Source organism: Phyllobates terribilis, unplaced genomic scaffold (assembly GCF_046119375.1).
Source record: "Phyllobates terribilis strain yellow unplaced genomic scaffold, ASM4611937v1 Scaffold_1__5_contigs__length_1240528914, whole genome shotgun sequence".
NCBI classification, from domain to species: domain Eukaryota; kingdom Metazoa; phylum Chordata; class Amphibia; order Anura; family Dendrobatidae; genus Phyllobates; species Phyllobates terribilis.
The window spans coordinates 581,532,857-581,548,088 of NW_027362761.1; the positions used below are offsets into that span (position 1 = coordinate 581,532,857).

Below are 15,232 nucleotides of genomic sequence, written 5' to 3' on the forward strand. Positions count from 1 at the left end.
AGCAGAGATCTGTGCAGCTCCTGATGTGTTTAGCTCACAGAGCATTGTCTGCACTGGATACATTGTAACAATCCAGCAGAGATCTGTGCAGCTGCTGCTGATGTGTTTAGCTCACAGAGCATTGTCTGCACTGGATACATTGTAACAATCCAGCAGAGACCTGTGCAGCTGCTGATGATGTGTTTAGCTCACAGAGCATTTTCTACACTGGATACATTGTAACAATCCAGCAGAGATCTGTGCAGCTGCTGTTGATGTGTTTAGCTCACAGAGCATTGTCTGCACCGGATACTTTGTAACAATCCAGCAGAGATCTGTGCAGCTGCTGTTGATGTGTTTAGCTCACAGAGCATTGTCTAAACTGGATACATTGTAACAATCCAGCAGAGATCTGTGCAGCTGCTGCTGATGTGTTTAGCTCACAGAGCATTGTCTGCACTGGATACATTGTAACAATCCAGCAGAGATCTGTGCAGCTGCTGATGATGTGTTTAGCTCACAGAGCATTGTCTACACTGGATACATTGTAACAATCCAGCAGAGATCTGTGCGGCTGCTGCTGATGTGTTTCGCTCACAGAGCATTGTCTACACTGGATACATTGTAACAATCCAGCAGAGACCTCTGTGGCTGCTGCTGTTGTGTTTAGCTCACAGAGCATTGTCTACACTGGATACATTGTAACAATCCAGCAGAGATCTGTGCAGCTGCTGCTGATGTGTTTAGCTCACAGAGCATTGTCTGCACTGCATACATTGTAACAATCCAGCAGAGATCTGTGCAGCTGCTGCTGATGTGTTTAGCTCACAGAGCATTGTCTACACTGGATACATTGTAACAATCCAGCAGAGATCTGTGCAGCTCCTGGTGTGTTTAGCTCACAGAGCATTGTCTGCACTGGATACATTGTAACAATCCAGCAGAGATCTGTGCAGCTGCTGATGATGTGTTTAGCTCACAGAGCATTGTCTGCACTGGATACATTGTAACAATCCAGCAGAGATCTGTGCAGCTGCTGCTGATGTGTTTAGCTCACAGAGCATTGTCTGCACTGGATACATTGTAACAATCCAGCAGAGACCTGTGCAGCTGCTGATGATGTGTTTAGCTCACAGAGCATTGTCTACACTGGATACATTGTAACAATCCAGCAGAGATCTGTGCAGCTGCTGCTGATGTGTTTAGCTCACAGAGCATTGTCTGCACTGGATACATTGTAACAATCCAGCAGAGATCTGTGCAGCTGCTGCTGATGTGTTTAGCTCACAGAGCATTGTCTGCACTGGATACATTGTAACAATCCAGCAGAGATCTGTGCAGCTCCTGGTGTGTTTAGCTCACAGAGCATTGTCTGCACTGGATACATTGTAACAATCCAGCAGAGATCTGTGCAGCTCCTGGTGTGTTTAGCTCACAGAGCATTGTCTGCACTGGATACATTGTAACAATCCAGCAGAGATCTGTGCAGCTGCTGATGATGTGTTTAGCTCACAGAGCATTGTCTGCACTGGATACATTGTAACAATCCAGCAGAGATCTGTGCAGCTGCTGCTGATGTGTTTAGCTCACAGAGCATTGTCTACACTGGATACATTGTAACAATCCAGCAGAGATCTGTGCTGCTGCTGTTGATGTGTTTAGCTCACAGAGCATTGTCTGCACTGGATACATTGTAACAATCCAGCAGAGTCCTGTGCAGCTGCTGATGATGTGTTTAGCTCACAGAGCATTGTCTACACTGGATACATTGTAACAATCCAGCAGAGATTTGTGCAGCTGCTGCTGATGTGTTTGGCTCACAGAGCATTGTCTACACTGGATACATTGTAACAATCCAGCAGAGATCTGTGCTGCTGCTGTTGATGTGTTTAGCTCACAGAGCATTGTCTTCACCGGATACTTTGTAACAATCCAGCAGAGTTCTGTGCAGCTGCTGTTGATGTGTTTAGCTCACAGAGCATTGTCTAAACTGGATACATTGTAACAATCCAACAGAGATCTGTGCAGCTGCTGCTGATGTGTTAAGCTCACAGAGCATTGTCTGCACTGGATACATTGTAACAATCCAGCAGAGATCTGTGCAGCTGCTGATGATGTGTTTAGCTCACAGAGCATTGTCTACACTGGATACATTGTAACAATCCAGCAGAGATCTGTGCGGCTGCTGCTGATGTGTTTCGCTCACAGAGCATTGTCTACACTGGATACATTGTAACAATCCAGCAGAGACCTGTGTGGCTGCTGCTGTTGTGTTTAGCTCACAGAGCATTGTCTACACTGCATACATTGTAACAAATCAGCAGAGATCTGTGCAGCTGCTGCTGATGTGTTTAGCTCACAGAGCATTGTCTGCACTGGATACATTGTAACAATCCAGCAGAGATCTGTGCAGCTGCTGCTGATGTGTTTAGCTCACAGAGCATTGTCTACACTGGATACATTGTAACAATCCAGCAGAGATCTGTGCAGCTGCTGATGATGTGTTTAGCTCACAGAGCATTGTCTGCACTGGATACATTGTAACAATCCAGCAGAGATCTGTGCAGCTGCTGCTGATGTGTTTAGCTCACAGAGCATTGTCTGCCCTGGATACATTGTAATAATCCAGCAGAGACCTGTGCAGCTGCTGATGATGTGTTTAGCTCACAGAGCATTGTCTACACTGGATACATTGTAACAATCCAGCAGAGATCTGTGCAGCTGCTGCTGATGTGTTTAGCTCACAGAGCATTGTCTGCACTGGATACATTGTAACAATCCAGCAGAGATCTGTGCAGCTGCTGCTGATGTGTTTAGCTCACAGAGCATTGTCTACACTGGATACATTGTAACAATCCAGCAGAGATCTGTGCAGCTCCTGGTGTGTTTAGCTCACAGAGCATTGTCTGCACTGGATACATTGTAACAATCCAGCAGAGATCTGTGCAGCTGCTGATGATGTGTTTAGCTCACAGAGCATTGTCTGCACTGGATACATTGTAACAATCCAGCAGAGATCTGTGCAGCTGCTGCTGATGTGTTTAGCTCACAGAGCATTGTCTGCACTGGATACATTGTAACAATCCAGCAGAGACCTGTGCAGCTGCTGATGATGTGTTTAGCTCACAGAGCATTGTCTACACTGGGTACATTGTAACAATCCAGCAGAGATCTGTGCAGCTGCTGCTGATGTGTTTGGCTCACAGAGCATTGTCTACACTGGATACATTGTAACAATCCAGCAGAGATCTGTGCTGCTGCTGTTGATGTGTTTAGCTCACAGAGCATTGTCTGCACCGGATACTTTGTAACAATCCAGCAGAGATCTGTGCAGCTGCTGCTGATGTGTTTAGCTCACAGAGCATTGTCTAAACTGGATACAGTGTAACAATCCAGCGGAGATCTGTGCAGCTGCTGCTGATGTGTTTGGCTCACAGAGCATTGTCCGCACTGGATACATTGTAACAATCCAGCAGAGATCTGTGCAGCTGCTGCTGATGTGTTTAGCTCACAGAGCATTGTCTACACTGGATATATTGTAACAATCCAGCAGAGATCTGTGCAGCTGCTGCTGATGTGTTTAGCTCACAGAGCATTGTCTACACTGGACACATTGTAACAATCCAGCTGAGATCTGTGCAGCTGCTGCTGATGTGTTTAGCTCACAGAGCATTGTCTACACTGGATACATTGTAACAATCCAGCAGAGATCTGTGCAGCTGCTGCTGATGTGTTTAGCTCACAGAGCATTGTCTGCACTGGATACATTGTAACAATCCAGCAGAGATCTGTGCAGCTGCTGCTGATGTGTTTGGCTCACAGAGCGTTGTCTGCCCTGGATACATTGTAACAATCCAGCAGAGATCTGTGCGGCTGCTGCTGATGTGTTTGGTCACAGAGCGTTGTCTACACTGGATACATTGTAACAATCCAGCAGAGATCTGTGCAGCTGCTGCTGATGTGTTTAGCGCACAGAGCATTGTCTGCACTGGATACATTGTAACAATCCAGCAGAGATCTGTGCAGCTGCTGCTGATGTGTTTAGCTCACAGAGCATTGTCTACACTGGATATATTGTAACAATCCAGCAGAGATCTGTGCAGCTGCTGCTGATGTGTTTAGCTCACAGAGCATTGTCTACACTGGACACATTGTAACAATCCAGCTGAGATCTGTGCAGCTGCTGCTGATGTGTTTAGCTCACAGAGCATTGTCTACACTGGATACATTGTAACAATCCAGCAGAGATCTGTGCAGCTGCTGCTGATGTGTTTAGCTCACAGAGCATTGTCTGCCCTGGATACATTGTAACAATCCAGCAGAGATCTGTGCAGCTGCTGCTGATGTGTTTGGCTCACAGAGCGTTGTCTGCCCTGGATACATTGTAACAATCCAGCAGAGATCTGTGCGGCTGCTGCTGATGTGTTTGGCTCACAGAGCGTTGTCTACACTGGATACATTGTAACAATCCAGCAGAGATCTGTGCGGCTGCTGCTGATGTGTTTAGCTCACAGAGCATTGTCTACACTGGATACATTGTAACAATCCAGCAGAGATCTGTGCAGCTGCAGCTGATGTGTTTAGCTCACAGAGCATTGTCTGCACTGGATACATTGTAACAATCCAGCAGAGATCTGTGCAGCTGCTGCTGATGTGTTTGGCTCACAGAGCATTGTCTACACTGGATACATTGTAACAATCCAGCAGAGATCTGTGCGGCTGCTGCTGATGTGTTTAGCTCACAGAGCATTGTCTGCCCTGGATACAGCACTGTACAGGATTACTGCCTCTGAATGGAAACAAGTGTCCTCATTCACTGACAGCAAGTATATATCAGAAAAATGGTGAGGAGTTTAAATTGCAGATCTCACAAGACCTTTATATTACCCCCCCCCCCCCCCCCAATGTATCCTCCCGGGGCCCCTAAGGATTTTTGTAATTACCTTACGTTGCAGATACTGCCTGTGAGCGGCGCTATCACTGGCCGCTCACAGGCATCACGTGACCCCCGGCTGCAGCCGGCTCTGACATATGCTGATGTCACAACAAGTGCTGGCAGCAGCCGGGGGTCTCTCTCTTCCATGTTCTAGGTGGATGCCAGGCTGATATGGGCAGACACAGAAAATGTGGGCAGGAGAGCAGGGCTTAATAAAAGAGGGGCAGATATGATTTGATAAATGAGCAGGCAAGTGAAAATAACGAGAATCAAAACATTTTTGCTAAAGAAATTACATTAGATTTTTGATAGCGGCTTCATTGGCATTCTAATACGCATACGTTTGTGGAAATTATAATGACCTCCCCCAGTGGTGGCTGTACAAATCTGTATGTAGTGAACTCGTCATAGTGGTGACTGTGTAATGTGTATGTTGTGAGCTTCCTATAGTGGTGGCTGTATAAATCTGTATGTAGTGAGCTCCATCTAGTGGTGACTGTATAAATATGTATATAGTGAGCTCCCCCTAGTGGTGGCTGTATAAATCTGTATGTAGTGAGCTCCATCTAGTGGTGACTGTATAAATCTGTATGTAGTGAGCTCCATCTAGTGGTGACTGTATAAATCTGTATGTAGTGAGCTCCATCTAGTGGTGACTGTATAAATATGTATACAGTGAGCTCCCCCTAGTGGTGGCTGTATTCATCTATATGTAGTGGGATCCCCCTAGTGGTGGCTGTATAAATCTGTGTGCAGTGAAATCTCCTAGTTTTTACTGTATAAATCTGTATATAATGAGCTCCCCCTAGTGGGGAAAACTGTCAGAATAAGTTATTAAACTATAAACTTAAAATAAATATAAAATCAATCAAACTACTAACAGAGATATAAACATTAACCTATAGCCACCCTGGAATATAATATACATTGCCATTAACTCTTTATCTTCACTAGACCACATCTAGACAATAATAAATACTTTTCTTTGGGGAGATTTTGCCATCTTCTCTGTGGACATCAATGTATTTTCACATCCACCATTAAGAGTCCTGTTTTTGTCCTTGCTCATGACCTTAGCACAATCAGCAGGTCCTGCTGTGTTTTTAGTGCCCCTCCGGGCTTTTGTGTAATTGGGGTATTCTCCAGTCTTGGGATTACCCTTTTTTATAACATAAGGCTGGTAAATACCATGTTGGCAAATATCTACAAACCACATATTCTCTATGAGATCTAATATATTATTTTCCGTTCCTCTTTGCACCTTCAGAAAGCCCATGGGATTGGATTTGTCTTGCAGGCGGCCGGCGGTGTGTGGGATTAGACAGCCGCCGGGCTTCTTGAGACAAATTGATTGCCGCCTGTGAGTGTTTGTAATTGACATCTGTCCATAACTATATTTGCGGAGTGGAGATAAGCAGCGGCGCACTTCTCTGGGCGCTGGTGATAAGGCTCCATTGAGAAAGTCGGTGCTGACTGCCTAGTAATATGAGCAAACACTACGGGAACCTTACAGGAAAACATAAGGAGGAAGGGAACTGCGTTGAATCCTCTCGATCGCTTGGAAAACAAGGACGGTAAGAAACGTAAACTAATATTCTAGGTATAGGTTCGTCACCTATTCCTTATATAGGTTGGGACCCCCTAATCTAGAAAACTGGGGACCCCATCTTTCTCCACCATCAGGAGGATCATACTTAATGCCATTACATACAAATCTATTGGAGTGCGTTGCTGTGGATGGGTCTCCACCTGGTGCCTGATAGATGTTCCTGGTGAGAATACCCCATATGGTTTTAACTCTGACTTCATCCCTTCATTCTTCCGAGTTACCAACCCTAATTTCTAGTTGTTTTTTTTCGGTAAATAACGGCAATTGTATTCAGCTGAGCTCCAAAACCAGAATCACTCTGCAACGAAGAATGGTGCTTTCTACTGGGGAAAAAAGTATATGCCTCATGCAACGTCAATGTCCCTCTCTCCATTGACTTCAGAGTAGTTGTAGCTATTGAGGTGGACCCATTCGTCGATGTCTGGGTCACTTACCTGAACATGCTGACTATGGTATTGCCATTATGCATAAGGTACACATATACGTCTTCCACCTCTTCATGCTTCAACATGCTGAAAGTAAAAAAGTATACACCTGAAAGAAAGGATCAGAGTCACTATTATGATTAAAACCTAAAGAAAAACAAAGCAAATTGCAGTATTTTCCACTATGGCCAGACTACGATACAATGTTGTCTACGTGAACGCATAAAATCACAATTGTGCTCAAACATTAGTAAAGGGAACCTGTCATGTTGAAAATGGTCTCTAAGCTGCAGGCAGGATGGTGTAGAGCAGGGGGAGCGGAGCAGATTGATGTACATTATTGTAGGGAAGTTTCAGTAAAACTTACTTCTCTAGTGTTTGTATGCAGATGACACCAGTGGGAGGTCCTATTCAGTGATGGACAGCTTTCTCTGTATAACTATGCATGCAGAGATAGCTATCAATCACTAGTAGGACCACCCACTGGACTCATACATACAAACACCAGGAATTTCAATGAATAAACTACAAGTTATCCAGAATCTTTTCCAACAGACCTGTCTATAATTCTGCTCAGCTTCTTTCCTGCATGTACAACGTGAGAGGTGCTCTTTAACTAGGGGAGGAAAAGTTGCAAATAATCATTAAATGTTCCAAAAAAAAACCTCACAGGTAACATTCATTGAATTCTGTGCATAAAACCTTGGTTGATAAACCATCATTGAGCTGTAGATGATCATCAACCTTTACTGAATCCTTGATGATCAATCTTCATTAAACTTTGAATGATCTAGCTCCTTTGAACCTTGGTTGATCAATTTGGGTTAACTCTGGATGATCAAGCCCCATTGAAATCAAGGTTGACCAAGCTGCATAAAACCTTTCTTTGATAAACCATCATTGAGCTTAAGATGATCAACCTCTGCTGAATCCTTGATGATCAATCTTCATTGGGGTCCTGGGTTCAAATCCCACCAAGGACAACATCTGCACAGAGTTTGTATGTTCTCCCCGTGTTTGCGTGGGTTTCCCCCGGGTTCTCCGGTTTCCTCCCACACTCCAAAGACATACTGATAGGGAATGTAGATTGTGAGCCCCAATGGGGACAGTGCCCATAATGTCGGTAAAATTGTTTGAATTGTAAAGCGCCGTGGAATATGTTGGCGCTATATAAATAAAAACAGTGTTAACCCCTTTACCCCCGAGGGTGGTTTGCACGTTAATGACCCGGTCAATTTTTTAAATTCTGACCACTGTCACTTTATGGGGTAATTACTCTGGAACGCTTCAACGGATCCCCCTGATTCTGAGATTGTTTTTTCGTGACATATTGTACTTCATGATTGTGGTAAAATTTCTTCGATATCACTTGCGTTTATTTGTAAAAAAAAAATCGGAAATTTGGCGAAAATTTTTAAAATTTTGCAATTTTCAAAATTTGAATTTTTATGCCCTTAAATCAGAGCGATATGTCACACAAAATAGTTAATAAATAACATTTCCCACATGTCTACTTTACATCAACACAATTTTGGAACCAAATTTTTTTTTTATTAGGGAGCTATAAGGGTTAAAAGTTGACCAGCGATTTCTCAATTTTACAACAAAATTTGCAAAACCATTTTTTTAGGGACCACATACATTTGAAGTGACTTTGAGGGGGCCCTTATGACAGAAAATACCCCAAAATGACACCATTCTAAAAACTGCACCCCTCAAGGTGCTCAAAACCACATTCAAGAACTTTATTAACCCTTCAGGTGCTTCAGAGGAATTTTTGGAATGGGGAAGAAAAAAATGAACATTTAACTTTTTTGTCAAAAATGTTACTTTAGACCCCAATTTTTTATTTTTGCAGGGGTAACAGGATAAAATGGACCCCAAAATTTGTTGTGCAAATTCTCCTGAGCACGCAGATACCCCATATGTGGGGAAAAAAAACATTGTTAGGGCGCACGGCAGGGCTCAGAAGGGAAGGAGCGCCATTTGACTTTTTGAATGTAAAATTTGCTTGAAAAATTAGCGGATGCCATGTTTTGTTTAGAGAGCCCCTGATGTTCCTAAACAGTGGAAACCCCCAAAAGTGATACCATTTTAGAAACTAGACCCCTCAGGGAACTTATCTAGATGTGTGGTGAGCACCCTGAACCCCCAGGTGCATCACAGAAGTTTATAACATGGAGCCGTGAAAATAAAAAACAAAAATGTTTTTCAGCCCCCAGTTTTGCATTATCATAAGGGTAACAGGAGAAATTGCACCATGCAACTTGTTGTGCAATCTGTCCTGAATAAGCTGATACCCCATATGTGGGGAAAAACCACTGCTTGGGCGTATGGCAGGTTTCGGAAGGGAAGGAGCGCTATTTGACTTTTTGGATGTAAAATTTGCTTGAATAATTAGCGGATGTGCCCCTGATGTGCCTAAACAGTGGAAACCCCCCACAAGTGACACCATTTTAGATACTAGACCCCTCAGGGAATAGCTTTGCCTCATTTCTGTAGATCTCTCTTCTTCCCTTGTTTTTAATGTGGATTTTAACTGATTTCTATCATATTTTGTTTTAGCATCTTCATGTTGGTGCCATCATTGTTACACATTACTGGACAATATTCAGGATTTTTGGACGCATTGTGGACAAACACCTTATGGACGTGTATGGGACCGATTCTAAGGCAACATCACAAGACACAGTATATCTCCAGGACTATATACTTACCTTTGATACTCTACTTTGGGAAATTATTATACGTGTCATGTAGTTGATGTTGCCTCTGTCACGAGGGTCTAAGGACTGTTCCCTTGTTGTATACCTGGTCCCCCAGTCATGTCCCACTGTGTGTTTATAACAATCATTGCCCACGTTGTGTCCTGTATCTGATAAGATCGCCGCTGTGCTGCGCGTGCGCGGTGTGATCCTTACCAGGCCGCGTCCTGTGGGGCTTCCGTATTGACGGTGGCGCGGGTTAATGACGTCACTGGAACGCATTGTTCCTACCCGCTCGACCGTCGGGAATTGGCCGGACATGACGCGGCAGAGGAGACATTGATCACTGCGCATGCGCCGCATTTATCAGCGGTGACACCTACTTCCGGGAATGTATATAATGGTGGCTATTGATGTCCACAACCACAGCCCCCCGAAGAAGCAACGCGAAACGCGCGTCAGTGCTTCAGCGTCGCAACTGGTTCCGACAGTTTTCATGGGTGAGCCTCACTTTTTTCTTGTGATCGTACATATGATCACGTGACAATTGTTACTTAGTGAGGCCTTAGCTGACATTTGATTTTTTGTAGGTTTTTGCTTTGGTGGCTTTACAACCTATATATATTCAGTCTTTAATACATGTATGTAACGGATTGATGGTCTGAATTAGTATACTTATATACACTATTTTGCAAGCCTGTTTTATCTATGGTCAGATTATCCCATGAGGACTTACTTATGTTTGCTGCTCTCTCCTTGTGTATTTCAACCCGAATGGCCTGCTATTTTTATCTGCACTGATATGTCTTTTAAATGATCTAATAAATTTTGATGTTTTAATACAATTTATGTATTGTCTCAGAATTGTTCTGTTTGGGAAGATACTCTATATTCTTTGTAGATTATAACTTATATAGATGTGGTGAGCACCCTTAACCCCCAGGTGCTTCACAGAAGTTTATAACATGAAGCCGTGAAAATAAAACAATTTAACTTTTTTTTTAACCATAGCCCAACCCCAACCCTAACCCTAACCCTAACACTAACCCCAACCCTAACCCTAACACTAACCCCAACCCTAGCCCAACCCCAACCCTAACCCTAGCCCAACCCCAACCCTAACCCTAGCCCAAACCCAACCCTAACCCCAACCCTAACCCCAACCCAACCCTAACCCCAACCCAACCCTAACCCCAACCCAACCCTAACCCCAACCCAACCCTAACCCCATCCCCAACCCTAACCCCAACCTCATCCCCAACCCTACCCTAACCCCAACCCTAGCCCAACCCCAACCCTAACCCCAACCCAACCCTAACCCCAACCCAACCCTAACCCCACCCCCAACCCTAACCCCAACCTCATCCCCAACCCTACCCTAACCCCAACCCTAGCCCAACCCCAACCCTAGCCCCAACCCTAACCCTAGCCCAACCCTAACCCAACCCTAGCCCAACCCTAACCCTAACCCTAGCACAACCCTAACCCTAGCACAACCCTAACCCTAACACAACCCTAGCCCAAACCCTAATACAACCCTAACCCTAATACAACCCTAAACTTTATTTTTTTACGCTGTTCCTCATGCGGTATAAGTGATTAGATTAATTTATTCTTCAGGTTGGTGCGATTACAGCGATACCAGAATCATATCAGGTTTTTATGACTGACAGCTGTCACACACTAAAAGACGCTTTTTTTTGCAAAGACTAGTTTTTGCGTCGCCATATTTTGTGAGCTATAATTTTTCCATATTTTGGCCGACAGAGTCATGTGATGGCTTGTTTTTTGCGGTACAAGTTGACGTTTTTATTGGTACCATTTTCGGGCATGTGACATTTTTGATCTCTTTCTATTCCGATTTTTGGGAGGCAGAATAAACAAAAAACAGCAATCCGGAATGGTTTTTATGGGTTTTTTTATGCCACTCCACGTGTGGTAAAATTGATAAGGCAGATTTATTCTTCGGGTCAGTACGTTTACATCGGTACTGCATTTATATAGTTTTTTTTTATGTTTTGGCGCTTTTACACAATAAAAACTATTTTCAAGAAAAAATAATTTTTTGTATCGCTTTATTCTGAGAGCTATAACTTTTTTATTTTTCGGATGATGGAGCTGTATGGCGGCTTGTTTTTTGCGGGACAAGATTACCTTTTCAGCGGTCGTCTTTATTTACATTCGTCTTTTTGATCGCATGTTATTCCATTTTTTGTTTGGTGGTATGATGATAAAGCATTGTTTTTTACTTTTTATAGGTCAGGTTGTTCTGGACGCGGCAATACCAAATATGTGTACTTTTATTGGTTTCTTTTTTTTTCATAATAAATAAATATTATGGGTTCAATATATTTTTATTTTTTGGGGATTATTTTTTTCATTTTTTTACAATTTTATTTATTTATTTTTTTCACTTTTCTACTTTTTTTTTTAACTTTTACACTATGTCCCACTATGGGACTTTCACTTTTTGCAGCCTGATCGGCTGTATAGCATAGAGAGCAGCAGCTCCCTATGCCATGCAGCCTGTCAGCGCTGCACACAGGGGAGACATTACTTTGGTCATGCACTGCGCATGACCAAAGTAACGTCCTGCCTCCTGGTGACCCGGATCGTCATGACAACATCCGCAAGCAGCCGTAGACACAGCGGGACGCCAGCAGGAGAGGTGAGTATAGCGATCACCTCCCCCCTTGCCACCGCAATGCTGCGATCGACTTCCATTGCAGCATTGCAGGGGTTAATGTGCAGGGAGCGGTGCGGGACCACTCCCTGCACATAGCACCGGGTGTCAGCTGTGACAATCAGCTGACACCCGGCGGCGATCGCCCCGCAACGCTTGTGTGCGAGCGCGATCGCCGCACGCGTAATAGTATGTAGCTGGTCCATAAGTCCCAGGGCACAGCTACGTACCATTACTGACATCATCGGAAAGGGGTTAAATAAGTAAAAATATTATTATTGAACTTTGAATGATCTAGCTCCTTTGAACCTTGGTTGATCAAGCTACGTAAACGCTGGATGATCAAGCCCCGTTGAAACCTGGTTGACCAAGCTGCATAAAACCTTTCTTTGATAAACCATCATTGAGCTCTAGATAATCAACCTCTACTGAATCCTTGATGATCAATCTTCATTGAACTTTGAATGATCTACCTCATTTTAAGTTGGTTGATCAATTTGGGTAAACTCTGGATGATCAAGCCCCGTTGAAACCTCGTGGACCAAGCTGCATAAAATCTTGGTTGATCAACCATCATTGAGCTCTAGATAATCAACCTCTACTGAATCCTTGATGATCAATCTTCATTGAAGTTTGAATGACTTAGCTCCTTTGAATTTTGGTTGATCAAGTTACGTAAATGCTGGATGATCAAGCCCCATTGAAACCTGGTCGACCATGCTGCATAAAACCTTGGCTGAAAAAGCTCCCTTGAGATCTAGATGATCAATCTCCACTGAATTATTGTTGATCAAGCTCCATTAAACTGTGGATGATCAAGTTCCATTAAAACCTGGTTGAATCAAGTATCTTTGAACCTTATTTGACCAAGCTCCATTGAAACCTGGTTGATGAAAGTCCTTTGAAACCTTGTTGAGCAAACGCCATTTAACCTTGGTTAATCAAGCTCCACGAAACTAACTTGATCAAAGTATATTAAAAGTTGGCTAGATTAGTCAAGTTTCACGGAACCGTGTCTGGGAAACACCGGTCAAGGTAGCATAATAGTGTTTTGTAAAATAATTACTAAAATGTACAATTTACAATAGGCCAAAGGGAAGCCTTATATAAAAATTTGGGTAATAGGAACAAGTGAAAAAGTAGATCTGCTACTATGGTGTCACTTCATAATAGAGATTCAGGGGTGAAATTTAATATCAATAAGTTACTTAGTTGATGGATTGTGATAAAAAAATAATATTCAATAATACCTGAAGCCAAAAAATGTCTGGAGGAACTGGTACTGCCTAGGGACCTGCACAGATATTGTCACTTGACCGTACGTGTGTGTGGCACCCCAGGGGTCTGGTTTCCACAGTAACGGCAATGTTATGTCTGAGAGCAGGTGGGAGGTCTCTTGGTCAGGAATCCTATGCATGCCACACCTCCTGCCCAGTCCTGGGAGGGGAAGAACTTCCCCTATATAAACCTGGGGCTGAGGCAGGGTTAGAGAGTTCAGAGGGAGAGTGCAGCCAGGAGGGCTGACAGGGAGCTGTGGCTCCGGCTGGGCCCAGCTCCTGGGCCATGCCAGAAGTAGAGACAGAGAAGAGAAGCAGCTATGGGAAGAAACAACAGGAGCTCTGTGGGAGCAGTGTTACAAGGAGTCAGGGGCTGGCAGCTGCAGAGCTCGCCCTGACTGAGAAGATTTCTTACCGGACCCGGAGTCCGAGGCTGTGGGGACTAACTCCTACCCAGCAGCAGAATCCGTCAGGCAGGGGATTTCAGGTCCTCTGGCCAAGAAACCCGAAGGCACGGTCACACGCATGGGACCAGCACCGCCGTCGTGGAGAGGAAGCTACTAGAAGGCCCCGAGTCACCGGCCATACGGGTGAGCACCACACGGTACACTCAGGGACGTGGGCTACTTATACCCGCCTCTAGCAAGGTAGCCAGAAGAGTACAGTTAGTTTGGGAGGCCTACAACTCCGCCTGGCCAGGGGAGATCCCATCTGCTCAAGGACTGACCAGGCCCCAATCGCTAGCCAGTACTCCGGGAGGGTCTATCTTTGTCACCAGTAAAGACCCTGAACTACACCGTACCGTCTCCGAGTGGTTCCTGCTACCCCCATCATCCACATCTGCTGCCCTGAGGCCATACCCCTCCCATTGGGGGTTATACCATCTACGCTGCACCATCCATCCACCGGCCTCAGCGGACTGTCCTGCAGCGGCAGCTCCATAGCTGCATTCAACGGGTGGCGTAGTCGTCCAACATCTACCGCTGATACAGCGCCACATAGTCTGACTCCCTGGGCACGGACCGGATCACCGCCACGAGACTACAACCCTCAACAGATCCGGCTCCGGGTAAGCTCCCGCGTGCGCAACGCTGCGCGACACAGGCCCAGGGGTGCGTCAACTTTTGGCGTAGTCGGCAGGATTTCGTGCCCGCAACCACCGGGTACTGCGTGCCTGAAAAAGACTGTTCAAACTTACCTGTGGTGAAGATTCCCGCCATCCGGCGCCATCTTCCGCTTCCTTCCCGCCATCGGTGGAGTTTTCCCGCCATCCGGCGCCATCTTCAGCCTTCTTCCCACCATACGTGGAGTTTTCCCGCCATTGGACGCCATCTTGAGGACGCCGCGCGGGAAGAAGAGGGGCGTGGACTCCGAAAGCGCGCGAGAAACTGAAGCCCCGCCTCACGTCCGGACGTTGCGTAAGGTCCTGGAAGGAGCCCAGCAGACGCCGACGTCACAGGAGCGCGACGGAAGGTCCTCAACCCTGACGATCCACTGCGGAGCCGCGGCCTACGGAAGAGGATCATCGCAAGGTAGGCCACGGTCCACTAGGGGGGAGAAGGATGCCGGATACGGAGGAGAGCTTCACCGCTTCAACCCCCGCCAGCACCACCGCTGT

General features: G+C 45.1%; 1 protein-coding gene across 2 annotated transcripts in view; it reads right to left on the bottom strand.

The window, feature by feature from the left end:
* The window catches only part of C1QTNF3 (C1q and TNF related 3), a 117,502-nt gene that overhangs the window by 62,885 nt on the left and 39,385 nt on the right, over window positions 1-15,232 (bottom strand). For both annotated transcript variants that reach the window (XM_073655102.1, XM_073655103.1), the window contains exon 5: window positions 6,959-7,058. In XM_073655102.1, coding sequence (XP_073511203.1) covers window positions 6,959-7,058 — 100 coding nt within the window. The remainder of the gene's footprint in view (window positions 1-6,958; window positions 7,059-15,232) is intronic.